Here is a 27,741-nt window from a genome sequence, read left to right on the forward strand (position 1 = left end):
CTGTATGAAAGGGGGCATAAGTTAAGAACAGGTGAGCATAACCCCTTAAGATTAAGGACACAGTGAGAAGCTTTTGGATATCTGGTCCTTCACAAGGATGTCACAGTGAATATATAGGTCTGCACCACTAGCCTACAGCTTGCATCGTTCCACTGATCTCACCTTCTCCACGACTAGAGCAGAGTGCCTTCCCACCAGCTGTACTGCCTACTCTTTGTAGGGGTTCAGCTGTTTAATGTCAGATATGTTGCCTCCAGTCACCTGCCTTTCATGGACAATGTGCACAACTTTCTCCTGATAGAGTGCATTAGGTATCTTTGAGTAAACCCGCAGGAGATACTGGGTTGCCCCAGTGTTATGAACACTAATAAAACAACAAAGTGCCACCATTAATAAAAAAGTTGTTTTTTTAGTGGCATAAACAATAAACATCCAAATCATGCTGAAGGAAATGGAAACTTAGCTAATTAAATAAGAATACTATTCGCCGCATTGAAAATACACTCCAGTTCCAGCGGTGCCCACCGGTCGAGGAAAGCCTCAGGCGTACCAGCGTATACTGTGAGCTCCTTCTCCAGTGCATTAGGTGAAGGCTAGTATTTGAGGAATGTCAAATTGGTTCTTAAATGGGTCCAGAGTTCTCTCTTCCACTACTCTGTCTGGGAATTCATTCCATATGTTTATCACTCTTTGTGTGATACAAATGGATGCTGCATTGAGGGCTCTTCAGGGTCCTTCTGGATGGTTGAGCTGAGATGGGTTGAATGACCTTCCTCATCTGCAATTATTTATTGTTTTTGAGCACTTTCGCACTGTCTAGGACTTCCATCTCAAAGTCATATAATGACTTATATCAAAGTCACTCATTTTAGCTGAGATAACTCTGTTTGGGGAGGACATTTTGCTTGTGTTTTCCCTTGCCAATATTTCATGGAATGAGTTATTTGGAACATTTACTATCCTGCTCCTGCGTTGCAGCTCTGTTTCAAGCCCAATATCAGAGAGATGCTCAGTTATGTTAATTAGGCTTGATATATGTTAATAAAACACTCCGTATATGTTAATGAGCTTCTCACGTGTCTAACTATACTACAGCTCTGCCGCACAGACTGCTGGGAGAGGAGTTAGTGCCAAGATGGCGGCCGCAGCAGCAACGACAGGAATGAGCTCGGGGGGTCCGACCCTCACCGGGACCCTCAACAAGAAGAAGAAGCCGTTCCTGGGCATGCCGGCGCCGCTGGGCTATGTGCCGGGTTTGGGCAGAGGGTGAGTTCCGAACCCAATTGTTGCTTTCTCTTCGTGGCGCGAAGTACGGCCAGGAGCTGCCGGGGCAAAATAAACAAGCAGGCCGAGTGTGTTATGCAGGCCGGGGGGATCGGGCCTATCCGTCCAACTGTACCTGGCGAATTGAATGCGCCAAAGACAAGTTTCTGCCGTCCAGACAGGTCTTGAAACATTAAGCCTGACTCAAGGTGGAGGCAAGGACTTATATAATTTTTTATAAATCCTACTCCTCCCCACCCCCTTTTTCTTTTTTCTATCATCCTTAAGACACTCTGCTTATGCTTACAGATCCCGTAGGTGCCAAATGCCAAGGGGTATCTGGCCCAACTGGCCATTCTTCAAGTGTAAAAATAACGGGATATTTAACTAGGGGAGATAATCACATATGAGCCTGATCCAATCCTATTTTGTCATGTCCGCAGTTTGCAACAGGGGTTGCAGGCTATATAGACATCAGGGGTTAGAAATTGGAGCATTTTGTACCTGTAAAATGGGCACACCAAGGGTCAATTTTGTGGACCAATATCCTGAGCCCAATGGAGGGCTGAAAGATGTCTGGCCAATATTGGGTCAGGCCATTTTTCAGGTGGCATTAGGCCCCATACAAATGTACAAAAAATGTCAGATAGGAAAAGACCTACTGGTCCATCCAACCTGTGCTATATCAGGGGTCTATGTTTTAGCCTAGAGCTACTGAGGCCAATTGTAGTGTGCAGCTACCTCTTGAGCTGAGATCAGCCAACTGAACCTGGGACACTCTGGTCCTTATGGCTTAGTGCTACACTGGGTAATGCCTTTCCCCATGGTCATCGTGAGAGTAGCTAACTTCTATTGATGTTGCTTTCTGTTGAAAGATTTTTATGCATGTTGTAATAATTGGCCTAATATGCATAAATTATTGTTTCATTGCTTCAAACTTTAATTTTCATTCATAATGGAGGACTTGGACATGAAATATGGGGCTTTCCTCAAGCCCCAAGTGTTTACATTGAATTCTGCTTGTTTTATGCAGGTTTTTATGTTTGTGTATGCTCATGAGTCTCTGGAAATTTTGGCAAAACTGCTAATGGGAAGATTAGTGTAAATTTCACTGTTTCAGGAAATTCCAGGCCACTATGTTTACACTGCAAGTTTTGCATTGGTTTCTGCTTTGCATTTACAAGCATACAGTGTAAATCTGGAGTCAGAGTCCTACCTGACTGGAGAGAAATAATGAGACTCCCTGAAGAGGGTAGTCTAATGCGAGTGTACATCCAGCACAATCCCAAACCTGGATTAAAAAGTGGCCAGACGACCTATTGACTACCTTCCCCATCCCCTGCAGGACACTTTTTAAGCCTACCTAATATTACTTCATGTTTAGAAAGTGGAATTCTTTGTGCTGTCTAAACATTTACATTTTAACTGTTGGGAGAGCAGCTCTGTAGAGTCCTCCCCTGGGTAGCACAATTCAGGTAGGACCAAGAATGTAAACAGAATACTACCAGCCTGGAACCAAAACTGCACCTGAGACCAGTAGCTGCAGTATAAACAGAGCTGTAACAACTCTGTGCTTCAATCAAAATAGGTAAAAATGAAAGAGCTTCTTTATTTAAAAAAAATACATTTGACAAAAATGGAGCCAAAACTGCAAGTGGTTGAAGTGATGGTGTATCTGCAAAAATAAAAACTGATTGCAGGTAAATAACAATCAAATATGGATTATCATTTGAGAAATACACAAAGTATATTCAAGGACTTTTTGAATCAATTTTTTAAAAAAGTTGTGATCTTGTATTGAAATTCAGATGATGGTTTGATGTAGTTTATAACTGCTGGTTGACATCACTGCCTTGTAATCAATTTCAGTTATCCACTATTCTGTATTTATACTGCACTTTCAGATTATTTATTATGGCTGTAAACTCCAGACCTGAGGTCATGGAATATCAAATTTCTTACTTTAAAATTAATCATTCAAACATTACTGATACCTACAGTCTTTCCTCGTTGCTCAGGTACTCAGTCATTTATCCACTTAGTTGTACTTTCTCCAAGATCAGGATATTCCCATGTGCTGTAGCACTCAGAATTGTACCCAGTGTACAAGGTAGGGTGGATTCGTGCGTTGTACAAACTAATGATCATTTCCTGGGACTTGTGCTGTATTCAAATACGTCCTAAGACCAGTTTGCCGTTTTCACCACTGCACGTTTTAAGCATGCTTCCCACTAAAACATTTAATCCCCATCCTACATCATTTCCTGTAGGCTGTTCCTATTTATTTTGTACTCTCCTTGTTAAAGAATGAATTTGCATTTATTATGTTTTCAAAGTGCTTCATGTACAATGAGTTACTTTAATGTGACAACCATTTTGCACACAGCAAGGGTCCCACAAATAGCAGTGAGATGAGTAACTAGTTAATTTTATTTTTTGGTAATGTGGGTTGAGGGTAAAATATTGACCAAGATACTGAAATAACACTCTGCTCCTTGAATAGTGGCACTTAAACAGATATTTGGGGCCATGGTTTCACATCTCATTTGAGGGATGGTACTGCTACTCACAATGCAGATCTCCCTTGGTTTAGCACTAAAGTTGAATTTGTTGTCTCAATCCAGTTCCTGCTGGATTCAAACCCCCAGTACATTATCAGGCAGGAAAATGGCAGCATCGCTCTCTCGGGTATACGTATGACTGGTTCGTGAAATGTAAATAATGCTTTGTGCGGAGAGAAGTTGGGCTAATACTTCTGTTGTTCCTGATGACCTGTGTGAGTTCCATTTAATTGTGCTGACATTCTCAGATTATACTGGACAAATAGACTAATGGACTCCCTTGTTCTGTGTTCCCCCACTAGAGGAAATAGGGTAGATACAGAGAAACTCTAATTCCTTTATCATTTTAAAGACTTGGATTACATCACTCCTCAACCATCTAAACTCATGGCAATACAAACCAAGTTTATGCAATCTGTCATCATAAGTTAACCCTTTAAGCCCTAATATTCTGGTGAATCTGTGTTGTATCCCCTCCAAGGCCAATATATCTTTGCTGAGTTTCAGTGGCCAAAACTAAACGCAGTACTTCATTTGTACTCCAGGCTTGCTCAGACTCCATCTGAAGTATCACAGTTGAAGCGTGGAGGTCCATTAAAGATGTTAAGTTGAAGCCGTGGATGAAGTTGAAACAAGTTACAAACAAAAAAGACCCCTTCCAAAAGAAAAAAAGATAATTTGTGTTAATTTAGAGAATGACCGTCCAAACTGTGTGCTCTTGGGTCACCTCGGTGAATACTCTAGAGCATTGGGGAATCACATCTATAGAATTTAATTCACATTCCCATTAATTTGCATTTATCGCAAATTGGCTATAGGACTTATCCATCAGTGAGGCAACAGCATTAAGAACATTGCTTTACAAACTCTCAGGCATAAGCCATACAGGGCAAATCAGAAATACTAGTAAATTTCCTAGGGTCAGTTGATTTAATTTTATTATATACAAGACAGCACCAAGTTGGGAGTAACTCAGTCCACAGAGCAACCAAGTGGCCAGAGCTTGCAACAACAACATGACAGATCATACAGCACAATTGAATGAGAAGTGTTGACAGAAAAGTGGGACCATAAATTGTGACAACAGCAGGTAAAGTTTGTGAAACCTAAGCAAGATTTTTAATAAGGTGCAGATAGATTTTGGGATGTGGGACTAAATTGGACAGCTCTTCCAAAGAGCCAGCACAGGTACGATGGACCGAATGGCCGCCTTCTGTGCTGTAAGATTCTATGATTTTATATTATGATTATAAGCATAAATAGGACTGAGTTGCCTGGATTTCAAGAACTGGATTGCCAGAGTTTGTTTGCGGTTTTGATACTGCTCTATTAATTGCCTTCTCAATATTGTAGCAAGGTGGTGTGTGCACAGCATGGGGTAGGTTTACTAGTGATATTTAGTTTAAAAAGTGTCCCAACTATTTAACAATGAAAATAAAGGGTTAGGTTTTTTTTTAGTTTATCATGCAGCAGGCAAAAAAGAAGTTGAAACAAAGTTACAAAGAAAAGACCTCTTCCAAAAGATAAAACAAATTGCTAGTGTTGGACAAAAAGCAGCTCAGAATATTTAAGAAACACAACCATGTTAGCCATCGACATGAAATCAATGACAAACTTGTATCTTTTAAAAACAAGAATCCCACCTTTTGTCTACTGTTACAGTAAAACATCGAGTTAACCTTGTATCCGGGGTGGGTGGGGTGGGGAAGCTATTGCTAAATGTAGCTCCACTAACTTGATTGAGTTCTTTGATGAAGTAATGGAGAGGGTTGATGTGTATATCGGCTTTAAAAAGGCATTTGATGAAGTACCACATAACAGACCTGTTAGCAAAATTAAAGCGCATGGGATTAAAGGGACAGTGCCAATGTGGATACAAAATTGTCTGGGGGACAGAAAGCAGAGAGTAGTGGTGAACAGTTGTTTTTCAGACTGGAGGGATGTATACAGTGGTGTTCCCCAGGGGTCGGTGTTAGGACCACTGTGCTTTTAGATATATAGTAATGGCCTGGACTTGGGTATACAGGGCATAATTTCAATGTTTGCAGATGATACAAAACTAGGAAATGTAAACAGTGAGGAGGATAGTAACAGACTTCAGGAGGGCATGGACAGACTGGTGAAATGGACAGACAGATGACGGATGAAATTTAACGCAGAGAAGTGTGAAATGATTCATTTTGGCAGGAACATAAGAACATAAGAAATAGGAGCAGGAGTAGGCCAATCGGCCCCTCGAGCCTGCTCCGCCATTCAATAAGATCATGGCTGATCTGATCCTAACCTCAAATCTAAATTCATGTCCAATTTCCTGCCTGCTCCCCGTAACCCCTAATTCCCTTTACTTCTAGGAAACTGTCTATTTCTGTTTTAAATTTATTTAATGATGTAGCTTCCACAGCTTCCTGGGGCAGCAAATTCCACAGACCTACTACCCTCTGAGTGAAGAAGTTTCTCCTCATCTCAGTTTTGAAAGAGCGGCCCCTTATTCTAAGATTATGCCCCCTAGTTCTAGTTTCACCCATCCTTGGGAACATCCTTACCGCATCCACCCGATCAAGCCCCTTCACAATCTTATATGTTTCAATAAGATCGCCTCTCATTCTTCTGAACTCCAATGAGTAGAGTCCCAATCTACTCAACCTCTTCTCATATGTCCACCCCCTCATCCCCGGGATTAACGGAGTGAACCTTCTTTGTACTGCCTCAAGAGCAAGTATGTCTTTTCTTAAGTATGGAGACCAAAACTGCAGTATTCCAGGTGCGGTCTCACCAATACCTTATATAACTGCAGCAATACCTCCCTGTTTTTATATTCTATCCCCCTAGCAATAAAAGCCAACATTCCGTTGGCCTTCTTGATCACCTGCTGCACCTGCAAACTAACTTTTTGATTTTCTTGCACTAGGACCCCCAGATCCCTTTGTACTGTAGTACTTTCCAGTTGCTCGCCATTAAGATAATAACTTGCTCTCCGATTTTTCCTGCCATAGTGCATAACCTCACATTTTCCAATATTGTATTGCATCTGCCAATATTGTATTGCATCTGCCAAATCTCCGCCCACTCACCCAGCCTGTCTATATCCCCTTGTAGGTTTTTTATGTCCTCCTCACTCTCTACTTTCCCTCCCATCTTTGTATCATCTGCAAACTTTGATATGTTACACTCGGTCCCCTCCTCCAAATCGTTAATATAGATTGTAAAGAGTTGGGGACCCAGCACCGACCCCTGCGGAACACCACTGGCTACAGGTTGCCAGTCCGAGAATGTACCATTTATCCCAACTCTCTGCTTCCTGTTAGATAACCAATCCTCCACCCATGCCAGAATATTACCCCCAATCCAGTGATTCTTTATCTTGAGCAATAATCTTTTATGTGGCACCTTGTCGAATACACTACGTCCACTGGTTCCCCTTTATCCACCCTGTATGTTATATCCTCAAAGAACTCAAGCAAATTTGTCAGACATGACTTTCCCTTTGTAAAGCCATGCTGACTTTGTCCTATTAAATTATGTTTATCCAAATGTTCTGCTACTTAATGAGAAGAGGCAATATAAACTAAATGGTACAATTTTAAAGGGGGTGCAAGAACAGACCTGGGAGTGTACGTGCACAAGCCTTTGAAGGTGGCAGGATAAGTTGAGAAGGCTGTTAAAAAGGCGTACAGGATCCTTGGCTTTATAAACAGAGGCGTAGAGTACAAAAGCAAGGAAGTTATGCTAAACCTTTATAAAACATTGGTTATTCTCCAGCTAGAGTATTGTGTCCAATCCTGAGCACCACTCTTTAGGAAGAATGTCAAGGCCTTAGAGAGAATACAGAGGAGATTGACTGACTAGAATGGTACCAGGGATAAAAGACTTCAATTACGTGGAGAGACTAGAGAAGCTGGGGTTGTTCTCCTTTGAGCAGAGAAGGTTAAGGGGAGATTTAATAGAGGTGTTCAAAATCATGAAGGGTTTTGATAGAGTAAATAAGGAGAAACTGTTTCCAATGGCAGAAGGGTAAACAGAGGACACCGATTTACAGTAATTGGCAAAAGAACCTGAGGTGACAGGGAAAAAACATTTTACGCAGCAAGTTATGATCTCGAACGCACTGCCTGAAAGGGTGGTGAAAGCAGATTCAATAATAACTTTCAAAAGGGAATTGGATAAATACTTTAAAGGGGAAAATTTGTAGGGCAATGGGGAAAGAGCAGGGGAGTGGGACTAATTGTGCATGCTATTTGAAAGAGCTACCCAATGAGCTGAATGGCCTCCTTCTGTGCTGTATCATTCTATGATTCTGTGACACTGTAGTTTGAATGCAAATACATTATTTTGTAACCTCATTGTTAATTTAAATCTTGAACTTGATCTAGTGCTACTGGTTTCACAACACGTTCTGATATTGGTCCTGCTCGAGATGCCAATGACCCAGTTGATGACCGTCATGCTCCCCCAGGAAAAAGAACTGTTGGTGACCAAATGAAAAAGAACCAGGCAGATGATGATGATGAAGATTTGAATGACACTAACTATGATGAGGTGATAACTACAGTGTACCTGTATTTAAAAATTTTAATATGAAATTTAAAAATATAATGTTTGTCTCAAAGTGCAAAAGTAAATGGATGTTATGACCACGATAGCATATTACAGATGGTGCTGTACAACATTCACAAGTGTTTTATTTTTGCTTCTATTCCATAGTTAGCTTTCCTTTACTTTGCCATTTATTGATTAAAATCGCTTCTAACATTTTGACCATCTTATTAATAATATCACCTTTTATATGATTTGCTTTGTTTCTCTTTCCTGCTTTTCGGTCTTTCAAATTTTGCTGCTGTTACCTTAATTTGAAAGATTTACTGATGTATCTAGATGGAAGGATTGTATATTCAGCACATTTCTTTGTCATTTTTCTTAAAGTAAACCCCAAATTTTTTTTAAATCCTTTTTTTTCTGATTATCTTTGCTTGATATTGTGGAGATTTTAAAGTCATTTTCTTTTTAAGTTCAATGGATATGCTGGAAGTTTGTTCTCAAGTGGACCATATGAAAAAGATGATGAAGAGGCTGATGCAATCTATGCTGCATTGGACAAGAGAATGGATGAAAGAAGGAAAGATAGAAGGTATGAAAGTTGCATTTCAATACTGTAAAATGTGTGTCCATTGAATTTATTCATGAACTTATTATTGTACTGTTTAAGTATATTTTCTAAAGACCATCTAAACTGGAAATGCTTATGAATGTAAATTATAAAAACTGATTCAGCATGATATGCAACAGGAAACACACACAGATGGACATTAATCCAGATGTCTGCTTGTTTTAACAAATGATTTCATACTAGAAAGGAAGATAATGGATATAATAAAGAAGCTCATGAGAATACAGTAGCTGAAATCGGATGATGGATGGAGCATAAATTCCTAGTTTTGTCAAATATTTAGCTCCGATTAGCAAAAAAATTATATATAGCACATCACTCTGCCCAATGCAAATTTCTGTCTTGTACTCAATACCAGATCCAGACTGTCTACAGCTTCGTAATTGAATGCCCCACTAACAAAGCCTGGGTTCTGATTTGTAGCTTGACCTGTAAGTTACCCCACCATTCATTTGAAGAATGCAGAGCAATTACACCCACCTTCTAGCCTTAAAAGACCACTCTTGCACTTTAGCAACAGGATAATACGTTTTACATTTTCCCTTCTAAAATAGTGCATCCTCTAACTTACTGTGAGCAGCACTGTGGGAGATTTATATAAAATGAATTCTGTTTTCTTTTAAATGTACACTCACATTTCAGGTGTCATACAGGTAAATTTCTGTCTCATTCTTTTTTAAGAAAGGGACAATCAATCTGACCTTAAATTGAATCTTCGAAGAACAGTCAGCTTTTATGGACCAGAGCAAGGCAGAACAATTGCATCAAGGAACACACCCAGTTTCACAGAGCTGCACTTCAGCTTCAAAATTCTACATTGTGTGTTGCATGATATAATGCTCTTGTCCTTATAAAACAGTGAAGAATGCCACAACAGATCATTAAAATATATCTCACTTGAATAACATGCCACCAAATAGCAAATGAGTGATTTTTTTTTAAATGCAAAAAAAGAGAAAAAATGTTCTTTCCTTTTGGCTTTTTTGCCTCTCCCTGAGGAAAGGAGCCAAGCAGCTGCCAATCTAGAGAAACTTCTAACAGTAATGGTAACTAGCTTGTAATTGACTCAGGATGTCCCTATTAATACCAGTTCCTCATGGGGCGTGCCTGAGTAGTGGTCTTAAAAGTACAGCCCAGATTAGTAGTTAAACATCGTAACTGCGTTTCAGACTACGCATGAGCAGCACCACAGGAGTTTAGCTAATATAAATAATCCTGGCCTATCTGAGAAACTTCTCTTGTTTAGTAAGACTTGATAAATATTTACTGTAAATAATGACTGCTGTCAAATGTATTGATTAAACCACTGGTTCCTGTACAATTTCCTTGATCTGTTTAATTTCACTGGAAACTGTAGGGTGATTGAGATTTTTGCAACATCTCATTACAGTAACCTCTTGTCTGTGCACCAGTTTGGCTTAAGAGCCAATTGGTGAACACAATCATGGTCCAGGAGTGGAGTGACTTTTGATATTCATTACAAAATTGGTGCAGTAGCTTATAAGCTTTCTTCCATAAGATATTACACCCTGACTTCATTCAGTAGCTAGACTATTGTGACATATTTGGTGAGCTGTTGAATTAGATATGAAGGATACACAAAGAATAAAGTATTAGTTCATGATATATTGCTCATTATCTTATTGTCACATTAACATTCACTTGGTCACTGATGAGGCAAATTTACTTTACAAGTAAGTGTTAATTGTAAGTGGCAATGTTCTCTTTGCTAATGGCAGCATCACGGTTAGTGTGGTTAACTTTCCTTACAAAAGATTAGCATTGACAAAATCCCTGCAGATAGACACCGACAGAATTGGTCAGTAGATGAACAGATGGTGTGTTTTCAGCATTGGGAGGACCAAATTGGCAAGAAAGATTACAATACCATTGCTCTGAGTCGTTCTACGTATCTGCATCAAATTTATGGTACATCTATCCTTACTATTAACTTTGGATGTATTCGGTTAGTCAAATTTTGTTTGATGCTCCTGTGAAGAACCGTGGGACATTTCACTACGTTAAAGGTGCTATATAAGTGCAAATTGTTTTGTTGTAGTTATATAAAAAGTTTGCTATCAAATGCAATGTGAGTTTCAAATAAGGTTTGATTTCAAGGACCAAGTTTTGGATTAATTCTCTTTGTACTATGTTTCTTGGGAAGTAGTTATTGGAAATTTGTTTATAACAAATCTTTGTGTGTGTGAATTTAAAATTACTTCCTCTTTAAACAGGGAACAGCGTGAAAAAGAGGAAATTGAGAAGTACCGTATGGAACGTCCAAAAATCCAGCAACAATTTTCTGATCTGAAGGTAATTTTTTTTGTCTTTCAGCATAAAACTCCATCTCTTTATGGTCTTTTCTTCTTTTACCCCTTCATTGAATTCCCTGTGCAATGCATCATTCTAGCTGAGAGACTCAGTTCAGTAGCCAAGAGCTGCACAATAATGGCCCAGATGGACACTCCTTCACATATGTGAGAATGTATTTTACCTCCATTTGGTCCCTCACTGTGGTGGCAGGACTGAAATTGGGAGCCCAGATGAAGTATAGTAAGTTAGGACCAGTTCCCCATCAGTTTGCAACATAATGTGTTTGGGCCCAAATGCGCTGTTATCTCCTGATTTGTAAGTAAATTATATTAACTTGTACGAATTTTTCAAATTTTTAAGTAACCATTTTTAAAAAAATGTGTCTTCAGAGAAAACTTTCAGAAGTTACAGAAGAAGAATGGTTGAGTATTCCTGAAGTTGGGGATGCTCGTAACAAACGTCAGCGAAATCCTCGCTATGAGAAACTGACGCCTGTACCAGATAGTTTCTTTGCCAAACATTTGCAAACTGGAGAACAACACACATCTGTGGATCCCAGACAAACGGTCAGTATTACTGTATAACTATCACTGAAATATTCAATTGCACTAGGATATTCAAAGCTGAATCATTTTTTTTAAAAAAAGTTAATTTATTTGCTGGGATTGTTACCTCATTAATGGTTAAAATAATGTGGTCCTGCAGATGTTATGACAAATGACTATGAAGCCATATAAAACTACCTATTAGCAGATTCCCTCATTGAAATATGTCAACGGATGGACTGTTTTATAATAGTGCTTGAGTGAACATGGGATTGGTGCTGTACATGTGCATTGGATGTCTGGCCGTAAAGCACTTTAAATCAGTTACTTTCAAAGTGTAGTCACTTATGTGCAAATTGGCTGGCGCGTTTGCTACATATGATCCCATAAACCACGATAAAGTGACCTGATGGTCTGTTTTGGTTGAAGAATAAACGTTGGACAGGACACTGTTCCTCTTTGGATAGTGCCATGGAATATTTTGTGTCTACTTGAACAGACAGGCCTTGGTTTAACATCTCATCCGAAAGACAACTCCAATGATGACGTGTTCCATCAGTACTGAACTGAAGTATCAGCCTCGATGGTAGGGTTTGAACTCACAACCTTCTGAGAGTGCTACTGCTCAGCCAAGCTGATTGTGCATTGGATGTAAATTAGGTTATGAATACAAAATTAAAAAAATTACTATATGCTGCTTGGAAACAAAGAAAAATTCAATGTTAGGATTCCTTTCTCTTCTCTTCTTTCCCTCCCCCCACCTCCCTGTATTTATCCCCTCCCAACAAAGTAGCACATTGTGTTTTGGCTGGTTGGTATGTAACATAGTCTATATTCAATATTTTTATTTGGTGCTGGTTGCTGAGACCCAGTTCTGCTCACTGAGAGACAGGAAGACATTGAGGCAGTTCATAGAAGGGCGATGAGACTGAGCCCTAGTGTCAGAAGTTTGAATTACGATGAAAGATTGGGGAAATCTTGAGCTTTTCAGTCTTGAAACGAGGTGAATTTAGAGTTAAATAAGATAGCAAATGGTGTAAAAAAGGCAAATCTGGAACACTGCAAAGTGAACTGTAACAGTAGCATAAGGGACACTGATTCAAACTAGTAAAACATAACCATAGTACAGATGTCATGAAATTTTTCACACAAATTGATCAACACATGGATTGGGTTTCTGGGATGGGTAGCGATGATGATAAACCCTGGAATAATTGAAGAAATATTTGGATGCTGTGATGGAGAGGCCCTTTAGGTTCTTGCTGAATGGATGAGCTAAGGTGATTTGAATCGCTTTCCCCATCTGTTAAGGTGGCCCAGAACTGCAATTTTCTTGTGTTTTTTGTGTTTGGTCATTGTACAAAACTACAACACTACAATCTCTAATAATTTTCCAATATAGTTGAATGGTATAGAATTCATCCGTATGACAATTTACTCTTTTGGTTTCATGCTGTGATGCTTATACTGTGAGGCCACAGCAACAAAAAAGATGACTCGTCTTTAGATGATTAAAGCATTAGCTGAAAAACATTCATCTTAATTAAGTAATACTCAGCACAGTGCAGTGAGATAAATTACTTAAATGAAATTTACTTTCAGATAACTATGGACTTATGGTTGGGAAATGTGTTATGAATGTATGCGCTTCCCTAAGTTGCCTTGGACAAAAATCCTCGTGAACTGCACAGACCCTAGCATGGGACCATATATACTATTGATGCTTGAGTATTCACTTTTTTTAAAAAAAGAAAAAAGTACATTATTACTTCCCTCACTCCTTTTTAAAGAGATTGCACAAGCTAATGAATGGTTTGCAGCGAATACTGAATATATTGTGTTTTTGGCGTGGGAGACGAAATAGCAAAAATAATATACATTTTGCATTAAAGATGCTATATAATTCTCAACAGTGATGTTGATAGGCTTTTTATTTTCTTCAGCATAAGTCCCTCTTTTATAAAGACACTTAAACAGCAACGTACGGTCCAGAAAATAGGGTGCACCCATTTTTGGGCGCCTGAATGGTGAGGCTCGAGGTGCCTCCAATATTGGGCTTCGGTCTCATTTCCATGAAGCTAGCGACTGTAAAGGTTGAGGCAGCACGCCAGGCGAAGTGTGTATAAGGATCAGGCCGCTACGGCGTTAGCAGAGGCCCTCGGGTAAGTGAGGAAGGGGGGCGACTGGGTCGGGAGGTAGCAGTGGCCATGGGGTGGGTTGGTGTCCGACAGGAGTGACGGCGGCCTGTCTTCTTTAAATATGGGGTCGGGATGAGCAATTCTGCTCCTCCCATCTCCACATTCATGTAAGTATTTTTTTTAAACGTACCTTGTTGGTTGCGATGCCTGTTAAGTTGCATGTAGGCCTGATTTTCCGGAGTGCAAACCAATGTTATGGTGGGGCTTCAACGTGTGTTAGGCCCCTTATTTGAATTTGGCACAGCTGTGATTTTTTTTTTTGGCCTTTACCAATAAGGCAGTTGGCACGCTTTCGGCTCATGAGCTTGCGCTTTCTGCATGCCATATTGGAGGCTTATGTTTTGTGCCCGAAAAGTGGTTGCTGCACTGATTTTCCACCCCCCAACACACACTTACTCTGTTTCGGTGGTGTTTCTTGAGTGAGGAATGTTGATCAGGACACCAGAGAACATCCTAGCCATCTTTGAATAGTGATGTTGGATCTTTAATGTCCGCTTGAACAATAAGAATATGATGATGGTGACCGGTTTAATATCTTGCCTAAAGCCTGGCATCCCTGCCAATGTGGGAGTCCCTCACTAATGCACCTGAATGTCAATCTAGATTATGTCCTCAAGCCTGAGAATGGGTCTTGACCACCTGAGTGAGATGAGAGTGCTACCAATTGAGCCAAGCTAGTTTATCAGTTTATTCGTATATTGGTAGTTTTTAGTTTTTTTTTGTTTCCTGATTGCACAATGCACCTTCACCGCATGGACTGCAGTGGTTCACCCATCACCACCTTCTTGAGCAACTAGGAATGGGCAATAACTGCCAGCGACGTCCACATCCTGAGAATGAATTTTTAAAAATTCATGTATTAAGTGTAAATAAAATAAATTTAAGTCTATTAGAGTTTACTTGAATGGGCTTCTAGGTACAGCAATCCAACAATTACGTGTTTTTTTGTGTAATTTTACTTTAACCACCGGATGGCAGTGTAAGTTTTAGCATCTTTGGCATTTGGGCATTAGTTGTATAATCATCAATGGAACTTACAGCAACATGTCATTTACAACAAAGATGCACTATTGATCATCTACACCATGCTGGACAGGTCCATTCAGGCATATAAATGTTGTACAAATACTTATAGTTCATCTGCTAACATCTGCTAGTGGCTGGTTTCCTTTGGAGAATATGCAGCATTTTTTTTGGTTAGCACTGTCAACTTGTCAACAATAACAGATGTGAGTAAAATCAAAAATGTGTAAACTTTACCTGTATAATGTTTGAGACATTTAGATAACTGTCAGTTTGGCTTAATTGGTAATACTCTTGCCTCTGAGTCAGGCATCCATGGGTTCAAGGCCACACCAGGACTTAAAACACTTAATCAAGGCTGATATTTCAGTATAGTACTGAGGGAGTGCTGCATTTTTGGAGATGCTGTGTTTTGGATGTGACGTTAAACTAAGACCATGCTGGCCTATTCTGGTAGATTCATGGCATTATCCGAAAAAGAGCAGAGTTCTCCCAGTGTTCTGGCCAACGTTCTTTCTTCAACCGGCATCACTTGTTCGTGGGACATTGCTGTGCACAGCTGGCTGCCACATTTACCTACATTACAGCAGTAGTTCAAAAGTAATTAATTGCTTGTTAAGTGCTTTGACGTCTCAAGGATGTGATAAAGCACCATATAAATGTAAGCTAGTTCCTTAACTGAGCAAATAAGATGTGCAATGTTCAAATAAGCAATATTGCCCTATAATTAAAATCATTTTATCTCCACTAATGATTTAGTATTAATTGGACAGTCTTGTCAGTAAGTTGCTGAACTTCGTCTGTTTCTGACTTTCAGTTAAAAATAATTGAATTTAATTGAAACTAAATCAGATGCTATGGAATGGGATACTATATAGTAAATGTAATTTCACTCTTTAATTTCTGTGTTCAGTAGAAATAATTTTGGCATGATTTGTACAGAAAGGATTAGTTTTGCCCTATTAGTTATGTATTATGTTTCATGTAACCATGTACAGAGTTTGATATGTGCTTAATGCTTTAATTGTAGCAGTTTCCTGGCTTGGCATCGCCATACCCTGGTGGTTTGAATACACCTTACCCAGGTGGAATGACACCTGGTCTTATGACACCTGGATCAGGAGAGTTGGACATGAGGAAAATTGGTCAAGCCCGAAACACCCTGATGGACATGAGACTGAGCCAAGTAGGTGAACGGCAATATGGCTAATGGAGTGACCAACTATTATATACAAAATGTAAAGCAGGACACACTGACACTTCCTCGGAAGAATAATTTAATACAAAGAATTTACCTGGATTATTGAATGGTAATGTGGAGTCTGAAATGTATATATTTTTTTCTTACTTCTGCACTAGACAACTCAAATGTAATTGTTCTCTTTCTTTGAGGTATCTGATTCTGTCAGTGGACAAACTGTTGTTGACCCTAAAGGCTATTTGACTGACTTGAACTCTATGATTCCAACACACGGTGGAGATATTAAGTAAGTGTTTAGTAATTGGAGTTGAAAAAATTTGTTGAAACGTAAAGAAATTACACTTGTGGCAGCTAGCTACATATGTAGTGTGGGGATATGCAAGAATTCAAATAGTTTACTTGAGATGCTATACTTTTATACTGAACGATAATGTTTTTTGTTTAATATTTCAGCATTCAAAGTAACCATTCACTACTGTACAATAAACATTGACATTTTGTTGATTTGATTTATTACCTGCACTCTGTGATGTGTAAAAGAAAATTTCTGGTTTAGAAGAAGGAAAACTGAAATGACAGTAACAAAAGATTTCAGTGTTGAAAGATAAAAATATTTTTTACCTTCATGGGGACCTTGTGTCTTTTGACCGCCATGAGAAATCCAATTGCAACCCATTGTGATTTGAGACCTGAAGCTCTTGCCATTGTGACTTTTCCTTTGTAATGCTGCTCTATTCCTTTCCCATATCTAAAGCAACAGAACAAAAGCCTTGGCTTGCTCTGAACACCTACTGGTGTAATTCTTTATCTGCCCCACCCACCTGAATAAAAAACACTTGGGAATTAAGGTCAAAATTAAAGAACACAACAGAAGATATTCCGGTTAAGCACTTTCTGAGAAGAAAATAGAAATATTAGTAATAGGAGTATCTCACAACTATATTTGCAGGTAAAGGCTTTTAGTAATGAGGGTTGAAACACCTCTTTAGCACATGCCTGATGCTAGCATTATTACACTGTCTGGCATGGCTAATTAGGAGATTCAGCACATTGACATGGAGCAATTTCTGAGGAACGACTTTTGCTTCATCAAAATTAGTAGTGTCTTAGTTACTCTTGAAATTTTTTGCACTACCTTTATAGATGAATGATGAAAACTGAAAGTGTCATTTTTATACACTAGCCAGAGGTGCAAATTTTTCATGATTTCCTTTTAATTGTGCTGCTGTCAAATAGTGTTTAAGGATGTACAAAAATATCTGTTTACAGTTAAACACTATCTTCTTGTAACAGTGACATTAAAAAAGCCAGATTACTACTTAAGTCAGTACGTGAGACCAACCCTCATCATCCTCCAGCATGGATTGCATCTGCAAGGCTTGAGGAAGTAACGGGCAAACTGCAGGTGGCCAGGAATCTAATTATGAAAGGAACAGAGATGTGCCCAAAGGTAATGAGTGTTTTCAGGTGGCTTGGTATTGTGCACTGAATATGCTTTTTACTGTTGGATATTTTATTTGATACGGACTTTGTTCCATTTTGTTTTGATGTGATGGTCTGTATTTCATTGTGTATATAGTGAATGTATGCATAAATCTTTTGATAAACTTTGATGGTTTAATCCATGATTGTGTCAAGAAGTTGCAATATCGTTCTGTAATTTGGTATATCCACTAATTTCATTTATTCACCAAACCTTGTTCAGTGACAGAAGCTCAGCTGAAGATGTGTTTCCTGGTTTCTCTATTTTTACTCCCTTCACTAGTGCTCTTGCTAATTGTGGGATTCCCATGCCACCTTCAATGCTACTGGCATCCTGGATTAAGGAGGAAAAAACTGTCAATGAGACTATGTGCTGTCTGTGGTTTGCTTTTCTCTAGGTTTTTGCTGGAACCCGTGCAATTTATTTCCCCTTCTTCCTTGCAGCGATCTGACACAATCAGAGCCAGCGTAATGCTAGTAGTGCTGATTTCATCAGTCACCATAACTTGCACTTATGCAGCACCTTTAACATAGCTAAACAAGCATAAGGTGGCTCACAAAAGGGAAGAGAAATAAACTGCGTAAGAGTTAGGAAAAGCTTAGAGGTCATGAATGGCTTTGTTGAAGAGGTAGGTTTTGAAGCTGGGGAGAGATTTAGCATGGTGCAGGGGGTTAGGAAGAAAATTCCAGAGCACGGGGCCATGATGGCTAAAAGCTCTGCCACTGACTATGAATTGGAGGAAGTGGGATGCACTAGAGTCAAAGGAACAAACATGCGAGATGGAAATGACTCTTCACTGTTGCTCTCACTTCATAGGCCCAGAAAATTGGATAGAAGAGTTGCCTCAGGATTTCTGCTGCACACAAGTAGATGATTTTTGGTTCTGAAAATTATCTCCAAGAAATGGGTGGTTACAGCACCCATTCATTGCACTGATATCCACTGAACAGAATGGATGGCAATTGCTGCCTATCATTACCCAAGACCACATTAGCCACTGCCACTCCGGGCTCCCAGGTATTTGTGAACAAAGAGCTAAAGTGTATAAATTGTGCCTAGTTGAGGGGGTGGGGAAGTTGGATGTCCTTCCCATAGAGGGGATTATAAAATGCACGGGGCTAATTTAAACTAGTTAAATATAGGACGCACCTGAAATAAAATAATATACTCTACTAATCAGAAAGTTAAAGGAGTGACTTCGGACTCCTTATGTAGGTATTAAACAAGTGTATAATGAAAAATTGACTTGTTTTAGCCCGCTTGGGGGTAAGTGCTTTGAATTTCTTTTCTGATTACCCTTCTGTGAAGCACCTTGGGGCATTTTTCTATGTTAAAGGTGCTATATAAATGCAAGTTGTTATTGTAAAGATGTATGGAAATAACTTAATACACCATTATGGTCAGTGAGACTTATGAAAATTGCTATAATTGTCAGTGAAGGCAATCATAGCCTTTAGATTAATTTAAACTTGTTCATAAAAGTAAATCAAAGTTAGTCTGAATTTTTTTTCAGTAGATTACATTGTGTATTTCTAGAGTGAAGATGTTTGGTTGGAAGCAGCTCGACTTCAGCCTGGTGACACAGCTAAAGCAGTGGTAGCAAATGCTGTCAGACACCTGCCACAGTCTGTTCGCATATACATACGTGCTGCAGAATTGGAAACAGATATTCGAGCCAAGAAACGAGTTTTGAGGAAAGGTGAGCACCAAGTTTACAGTTGAACGTTTTGTACCTTTTTTGATTTATGCACCTGTGCTTTTATTTAAAAAAACAAATAGGGAGTTGGTGGCACGTTGTTCTTTGTCTTTGAGATCTAATTTAAGCAACCCAGAGAGACAGGTAGGAAGTGTCCTCTTTGTTAGCTGTAAGGGTCCTTTGCAAAATAATTAGCCAGTTTCAACCCATTTCCTAATGGGTGCAGGTCCCCAGAACACAGCTGTCCACATATAGGCATTAAATAGCCAAATTCAGTCGAAGGTCAAAAGGATGTTTGTTATGGGAATTGGAAAAATTTGCACTGGTGCGCTAGGTCAATGGAAAGAAAAATCAGGCGGGGTGTGTAACGGGTGGCTGATCCACTACCGCCCGTTTTGCGCCCCCGCCAAAGTTGAATTTGAACTCCTCTGTGCCTTGCAAAACTATGGATGATGTGTATCTAATTCTAGTAAAGTTTTAACCACTTTCATTGGTTTCTCTCATTCCTGCCAACATTGATCCACTTCACATTGCAAATGAGATTGGTATACAGATTTGAGTCATAGAGTCATAGTTATACAGCACGGATAGAGGCCCTTCGGCCCATCGTGTCCGCGCCGGCCATCAGCCCTGTCTACTCTAATCCCATATTCCAGCATTTGGTCCGTAGCCTTGTATGCTATGGCATTTCAAGTGCTCATCCAAATGCTTCTTGAATGTTGTGAGGGTTCCTGCCTCCACAACCCTTTCAGGCAGTGAGTTCCAGACTCCAACCACCCTCTGGGTGAAAAAGTTCTTTCTCAAATCCCCTCTAAACCTCCCGCCTTTTACCTTGAATCTATGTCCCCTTGTTATAGAACCCTCAACGAAGGGAAAAAGCTCCTTAGTATCCATCCTATCTGTGCCCCTCATAATTTTGTACACCTCAATCATGTCTCCCCTCAGCCTCCTCTGCTCCAAGGAAAACAAACCCAATCTTCCCAGTCTCTCTTCATAGCTGAAGCGCTCCAGCCCTGGTAACATCCTGGTGAATCTCCTCTGCACCCTCTCCAAAGCGATCACATCCTTCCTGTAGTGTGGCGACCAGAACTGCACACAGTACTCCAGCTGTGGCCTAAACAGTGTTTTATACAGCTCCATCATAACCTCCTTGCTCTTGTATTCTATGCCTCGGCTAATAAAGGCAAGTATCCCATATGCCTTCTTTACCACCTTATCTACCTGTTCCGCCGCCTTCAGGGATCTGTGAACTTGCACACCAAGATCCCTCTGACCCTCTGTCTTGCCTAGGGTCCTCCCATTCATTGTGTATTCCCTTGCCTTGTTAGTCCCTCCAAAGTGCATCACCTCGCACTTTTCCGGGTTAAATTCCATTTGCCACTGTTCCACCCATCTGACCAACCCATCTATATCGTCCTGCAGACTGAGGCTATCCTCCTCGCTATTTACCACCCTACCAATTTTTGTATCATCGAACTTAATAGATGTTTTTAAATTTCTATTTTACTGAGAGACCACTATGGAAAATTTAAATTTAGCTTGAATGAACAAAAAATTAGAAAATAGTCAGTCACTGAGTTGGGCAAAACAATCTTTCCTGGGTGTCCCGTTCTCTTCTTCTCCTCCTCCTCCTCCTCCTCCCCTCCCCCCCCCCCCCCCCCCCCCAACCTCCAACCTCTGCTCCCATGAATTGTGTGTCTAAATTTTTTTGACACAGTATCCCTCTTGACAAGGGTGGGACAAAGCAGTGATGTGCTCTGAAAGCCAACTAGAACAGACTTTAACAATGTTTACAACAAATCTATATCTAGATAGAGCTATTGGAGAATTCATTAAATTACTTCCTAATTGGAAGCATATAGGGTACTAGGTGTGCTGTATTCTGGAGAATTTCATTTTTCAGTTGAGATGCTTGAAATTTTTTGGTGATTATTCTTTCTTGCAGAATTCAGTTATTTTCATTGTCCCCAACATCATTCTTTGCTGTCAAATGGTGCACAGTTTGTCATTTTGTGATGACACAATCATGGATAAGGAACTTTATCAGTGTTTTTAATTAATAATGATAAAGCCCAGCCACTCTTTACATAGAGAATCTTTGTTTTCAATTGTTTTTTTGGAGGGGAGATAATTCCTTATTGCAATATATAGTTCACAATGTTTTTATGGTATATTGCATTTTTAAAATGAAACATAACATACAAACATGATAGGAAATGCTTCTGAAAACTGATCCCTATCTCATTTCTTGTGTTTTGTGGGTTTTATTAATTTAAAGTACTCAGCAAATGATTGCTGACTGTTGCTTTCTGTTGTATCTCTGCTTTTTAGCAAATTTGATCAGACAAAAAAGTAAGCTTCCATTCTAATAGTTAAGATAGTATTTAATTACTAAAAACGTTATCTGTTGGCAGTGGTATGTTCAACTTTGCTTCAAAGACTAGAAGAAACATGAAAAACAAGATTCAAAATTACTTTCACTTTATAACGTTTGGTTTGGCTGTATTACCGGAAGCATTTTTATTGTCCTAATGAGCAATTATGATTTGACACCTGAAACTTAGTTTAAAATATGCTTAAGTTGTTTGTACATTTACTTTTTCTAAATTTTTGGCATAGAATTAATTAAGTGATTTTTAAAAAAAAATTGTTGATAGTTATAAAATAAAACTAAACTCTACAATAGATTTAGATTTATTATGCAATTGATTTCTTGCAGTGCAATAGTTTGATATTTATTGACCTTTTGGACTGTTGGTAGTTCTGTGGAAATTCCAATCTCCATGAGCTGGTTGGTTTATGATTGTGAAACAAACACTAATATTACAATAATAAATCCATCCAAGTGTCAGTAATAGCTTTTGAAGTTTCTACTTTTCACTGCAAATAATCCTTTCCTGCTGTTGCTGATTGAGACATTCAAACCAGAAAACTTGCAGTCTAACTGCACAAGGAAAGCATGCTGTTTTACTTGTTTTCTTTTGGAGTCAATCATTGCTCTGGGAATCTGAGTGTAGACCTGAAAATGCAATGAAATTTCAAGTATTTTACAACATACTAGTTATTTTATTCTTGTGCAAGAACTTTTTTTTTGGGGGGGGGGTTATGGGATGTTTTGAGCCTGTATTATTCAAAACAAAATTTAAAAAATAAAAGGTCAACATAGTTTACAGCCATTTAGTACAAATAAAAAAAACTTGTCCTTTCTCTTTACAGATGCTGACTGATCTGTGTATTTCCAGCACCAGTATTTTCTATTTACCTATTTAGTGTACGTATGATATGTTGCTCAGTAAAACAAAATCATTTTGTTTTCACCAGCCCTCGAGCATGTGCCAAATTCTGTGCGTTTATGGAAAGCAGCAGTTGAATTGGAGGAACCTGAGGATGCACGGATTATGCTCAGTAGAGCTGTTGAATGCTGCCCTACAAGTGTTGAGGCAAGTATACAGGAGTTGAGATTTTATAAAACACTGATTCTTTTTTATGTTGTGTATATATTGTATTGGGTCCCCAATTAAGGAGACAGAGTTTTTAAATATAATTTGTAGAATTGTGAATCTGAAGTTCAAATCTTTTTCTTCTGTAGCTTTGGCTTGCTTTAGCAAGATTGGAGACCTATGAAAATGCTCGGAAAGTGCTTAACAAAGCAAGAGAAAACATTCCAACAGACAGGCATATTTGGATTACTGCAGCAAAGCTAGAAGAAGCTAATGGAAATACTCAGATGGTCGAAAAAATCATTGACAGAGCTATTACTTCACTTAGAGCTAATGGAGTGGAAATTAATAGAGAACAGTGGATTCAGGTAATTACTCATGTTAGAGTGAGCACCAGACAGTCCTTTTCACTTGGGTTGAATCACCTGTTGAATTCTGTTAAGTCAAGTGAATCTGATATACTTGCAGTGTAGTAGACCTGAACTAAAAATTGATGGTCTGCTACTATTATATGATAGTATAGCATAACATGCCGAAGGCAAGTGGTGATCATAACATTTCAGGTGCTAGGAAGCTGAATGTGTGATGTTGGAGATAACACTTAAGAGCTAATTAGTTCTCACATGTTTTCCAGTGTTTCACATGGGAAACTCAAGTAAGTACAAGGCTTTTCTAAAAGGGAAGCAAAAGACACCATCAAATTTCATAGGAAATATTTTTAAAATGAGATATTTGAGATCTTATTTTAAGTCCTACATTCTGATTGAAATGTCTTTGCTCACAATTTCTCCAATGCTTTCCTTGATGGGTTCTTCAGTTTGACAAGTCATCCAGAATACTGTGGCCTGTGTCCTCTCCTGCAGTAAGACTCTTCCCCCATTACCACTGTCTGGCTTCCAGTGTCCCAGAGTATCAACTTTAACATTCTGGCCCTCACTTTGAAATCTTTCAAGAGTTCTACCCACCCTACCTCCAAGTCCTCTGTTGTTGCATGCACCCTCTGGCCAAGTTTGACCACCTTCTTATTGCCCGCTCTGCTGTCAGTGGCTGCACTTTGAGCTACCTTGCCCCCACCTGCTGAAACTCTCCTCTGTCAGCATCCCCTTGCTAGCCTTCCCATCTCCCTGCCTGCCAAAACCTCCTTAAGGTTCTTGTGTGTTTTAGTCCCTCCATCCTTATTCCTCCTTCTGCGCCCCTTCCCAAAGCTTCATGTCCATATACTATCCACTGACCTATAAAGCACATTGAGATGCCTCTGTATGTATTGCGTGCTATGGAAGTTCAAATTGTTTGACTGACATTAATTTTTAAAAGACCTTTAAATTTGCATTGCAATAATTTACTGAAAGTCCTGTCTCTAACTCGTGGCTAAGTACATGCTCAAATACTGTGTGCTCGTTCATTAGAAATGTGTCCCGCCCGATGGAATCTGTTATCCGAAAATTGCGAACTTATAGCTGTTAGAGAAAGTGTAGGTTTCATCACATTCAAACTTTGGTCCCAGGGGTGAAAGAGTATGTCCTTGCCCAATAGGTCATGAATTTCCTTAAAGGGAGTAACTAACGTGCTTAATCTAAGGCAAGTCATGGCAGCAGAGCTCGCACCAGTGCTATGCTCCTCCTGTGCTATGTGGGAAGTCATGGACACTACCGGTGTTCCTGGCGACCATGTGTGTCCAGCTGCAGCTATTGGCTAACCACATTTCGGAGCTGGAGCTGCGGGTGGATTCACTGTGGATCATTCGCGATGCTGAGATTATCATGGATAGCATGCTCAGTAAGGCGGCCACACTGCAGGTAAAGATAACGCAGGCAGAAAGGAAATGGGTGATCGCCAGGCAGAGTAAAAGGACTGGGCGGGTAGAACAGGAGTCCCCTGGGGCCATCTCCCTCTCAAACAGATATTCCGCTTTGGATGTTGTTGGGGGAGATGGCTTATCAGGGGAATGCCGCAAGAGCCAAAACCGTGGCACCAGGAGTGTCTCAGCTGCACAGGAGGCAGGAAAAAGAATGGGAGAGCAATAGTGATAGGGGATTCCATCGCAAGGGGAACAGACGTGACTCTAGGATGGTATGTTGCCTCCCTGGTGCTAGGGTCAAGGACGTCACTGAGCGGCTGCAGGACATTCTGAAGGGGGAGGATGAACAGCCAGAGGTCGTGGTCCATAACGGTGCCAACGACATTGGTTTTAAAAAAAGGGATGAGGTCCTGCAAGCAGAATATAGAGTTTAGAAATAAATTAAAAACCAGGACCTCCTAAGGAAGTAATCTCAGGATTGCTCCCAGTGCCACGTGCTAGCGAGAGCAGCAATAGGAGAATAGACCAGATGAATGCATGGCTTGAGAGATGGTGGTGTAGGAGGGAAGGATTTAAATTCCTGAGGCATTGGGACTGATTCCGGGAAAGGCGGGACCTGGAGAAGCTGGGCGGGTTGCACCCAAGCAGAACCGGGACCAATATCCTCGGGGCATTTGCTAGTTCTGTTGGTGAGTGTTTAAACTAGTATGGCAGGGGGGTGGGAACCAAAGGGCAGGTACAGATAGGACAAATTCAGACCAGGAAATGATTAAACCATGCCTTTCCAAGTGACAGTTTATCCTATCTCTCCGTATTGATTCTAATAGTTTGCCCACCACTGAGGTAAGACTGACCAGCCTATAATTGTTCGGCCTTTCCCGCGTACCCTTTTTAAACAATGGTACTACGTTTGCAGTCCTCCGGTACCTCCCCTGTATCTAGTGAGATAGTAGTTAGTGACTCAGAAAGGCAAAAGAAGCAACGGTTAAATAGTGTTCAGCACAGGAATTTGACAGGGTTAAAGGGTATATATTTCAATGCAAGGAGTATTGCAAACAAAGCAGATGAGCCAAGGGTACAGATAGACACATGGCAGCATGATATCATTGCTATAACGGAAACCTAGCTTAAAGAGGGGGATAATTGGCAACTCAATGTCCCTAGATAGAGTTTTCAGGCAGGATAGAGTGGGTGATAAAAAAGGAGGGGGGGTAGCATTATTGGTTAAAGAATCAATTACAGTTGTAAGAAGGGATGATATGCTAAATGGATCATCAATTAAGGCCATATGGGTTGAGCTAAGAAATAAAAAAGGGGCAGTCACACTACTAGCGAAAGGGAGATAGAAGAACAAATATGTAGGCAAATTTCTGAGTGCAAAAATAAGAGGGCAATAATAGTAGGGGACTTCAACTACCTTAACATCAACTGGGATTCAAACAGTGTGAGGGGCACAGAGAGCGCAAAATTTTCAATCGGTGACCAGGAGAACTTTTTTAGCCAGTACGTGACAAGCCCAAGAAGAGGGGATGCAATTCTAGGTTTAGTCCTGGGAAATGAAGATGGGCAAGTGGGCGAAGTGACAGTGAGTGACCATATTGGGGATAGTGACCACAATTCAGTTAGTTTTAGCATTATTATGGAAAAGGACAGAGTTAAATCAAGAGTAAACATTTTAAATTGAGGGAAGGCAAATTTTACAGAACTAAGGTGATTTGGCAGAAGTGGACTGGACACGTCTACTTGAGAAATCAGCAGCAGGCACTAAAAAGTGAAATTCTACAGGAACAATGCAGACATGTCCCCTCAAAGAAAAAGGGAGGCACTGCCAAATTTAGAGCCCCCCTGGTTGTCTAGAAGTATACAGGGCAAGATAAAGCAGAAAAAGAAAGCTTGTGACTGTCACAGAAAGCCTAGAGGAGTATAGAAAGTACAGGGATGACGTAAATAAGGAAAGCAAAGAGAGGGCATGAAAAAATATTAGCTAGTAAGATTAAAGAAAACCCAAAGATGTTTTATCAGTACATGAAGAACAAGAGGATAGCTAAGGAAAAGGTGGGGCCTATCAGGGATGATAAGGGTAACTTGTGTGTAGAAGCAGAGGATGTGGGTAGGGTTTTAAATGAATATTTTGTCTCTGTGTTCACAAAGGAAAGGGATGGTCCAGACGTAGTAGTTAAAGAGGAGAGGTGTGAAATATTGATACGGTAAACATAACGAGAGGGGAAGTGCTAGAGCGACTGGAATCCTTGAAAGTTGGTAAGTCACCAGGGCCGGATGGATTGTTTCCTAGGCTATTGAAGGAAGCCAGGGAGGAAATAGCGGATGCTCTGAGGATCATTTTCCAATCCTCACTAAATACAAGGGAGGCACCGGAGGACTGGAAGACTGCAAACATAGTACCATTGTTTAAAAAGGGTACGCGGGAAAGGCCGAACAATTATAGGCTGGTCAGTCTTACCTCGGTGGTGGGCAAACTATTAGAATCAATACGGAGAGATAGGATAAACTGTCACTTGGAAAGGCATGGTTTAATCATTTCCTGGTCTGAATTTGTCCTATCTGTACCTGCCCTTTGGTTCCCACCCCCCTGCCATACTAGTTTAAACACTCACCAGCATGGATTTGTTCAGGGAAGGTCATGCCGTACAAATCTGATTGAATTCTTTGAGGAAGTGACAAGGAGGATTGATGAGGGTAGTGCAGTGGATGTTGTCTACATGGATTTTAGTAAGGCATTTGACAAGGTCCCACATGGCAGACTGGTCAGAAAGGTAAAAGCCCATGGGATACAGGGAAATGTGGCGAAATGGATCCAAAATTGGCTCAGTAACAGGAAACGGTAAAAGTCAATGGATGCCTTTGCGAATGGAAATCTGTTTCCAGTGGTGTGCCACAGGGCTCATTGTTGGGTCCCTTGCTGTTTGTGGTATATATTAATGATTTGGACTTGAATGTAGGGGGCATGATTGGCAAATTTGCAGACAACACAAAAATTGGCCTTGTAGTTGATAGTGAAGAGGATAACTGTAGATTCCAAGAAGATATCAATGGGT

At 40.0% G+C, this 27,741-nt stretch overlaps 1 protein-coding gene across 2 annotated transcripts in view; it reads left to right on the top strand.

Annotated features, from left to right (window-relative positions):
- The first annotated feature begins 1,120 nt into the window (after positions 1–1,120).
- Positions 1,121–27,741, top strand: part of prpf6 (PRP6 pre-mRNA processing factor 6 homolog (S. cerevisiae)) — a 63,053-nt gene continuing 36,432 nt past the window's right edge. Inside the window, exons 1-11 of one of the 2 annotated variants that reach the window (XM_068000505.1) lie at positions 1,121–1,266; positions 8,195–8,360; positions 8,831–8,949; positions 11,223–11,301; positions 11,691–11,867; positions 16,098–16,253; positions 16,460–16,554; positions 17,562–17,718; positions 19,288–19,450; positions 22,769–22,887; positions 23,037–23,255. In XM_068000505.1, the coding sequence (XP_067856606.1) occupies positions 1,136–1,266; positions 8,195–8,360; positions 8,831–8,949; positions 11,223–11,301; positions 11,691–11,867; positions 16,098–16,253; positions 16,460–16,554; positions 17,562–17,718; positions 19,288–19,450; positions 22,769–22,887; positions 23,037–23,255 (1,581 nt within the window). In that variant the 5' untranslated portion in view covers positions 1,121–1,135. The remainder of the gene's footprint in view (positions 1,267–8,194; positions 8,361–8,830; positions 8,950–11,222; positions 11,302–11,690; positions 11,868–16,097; positions 16,254–16,459; positions 16,555–17,561; positions 17,719–19,287; positions 19,451–22,768; positions 22,888–23,036; positions 23,256–27,741) is intronic. The other variant, XM_068000506.1, reaches the window with a different exon arrangement.

This window comes from Heptranchias perlo, chromosome 19, assembly GCF_035084215.1.
Source record: "Heptranchias perlo isolate sHepPer1 chromosome 19, sHepPer1.hap1, whole genome shotgun sequence".
Lineage (NCBI taxonomy): Eukaryota > Metazoa > Chordata > Chondrichthyes > Hexanchiformes > Hexanchidae > Heptranchias > Heptranchias perlo.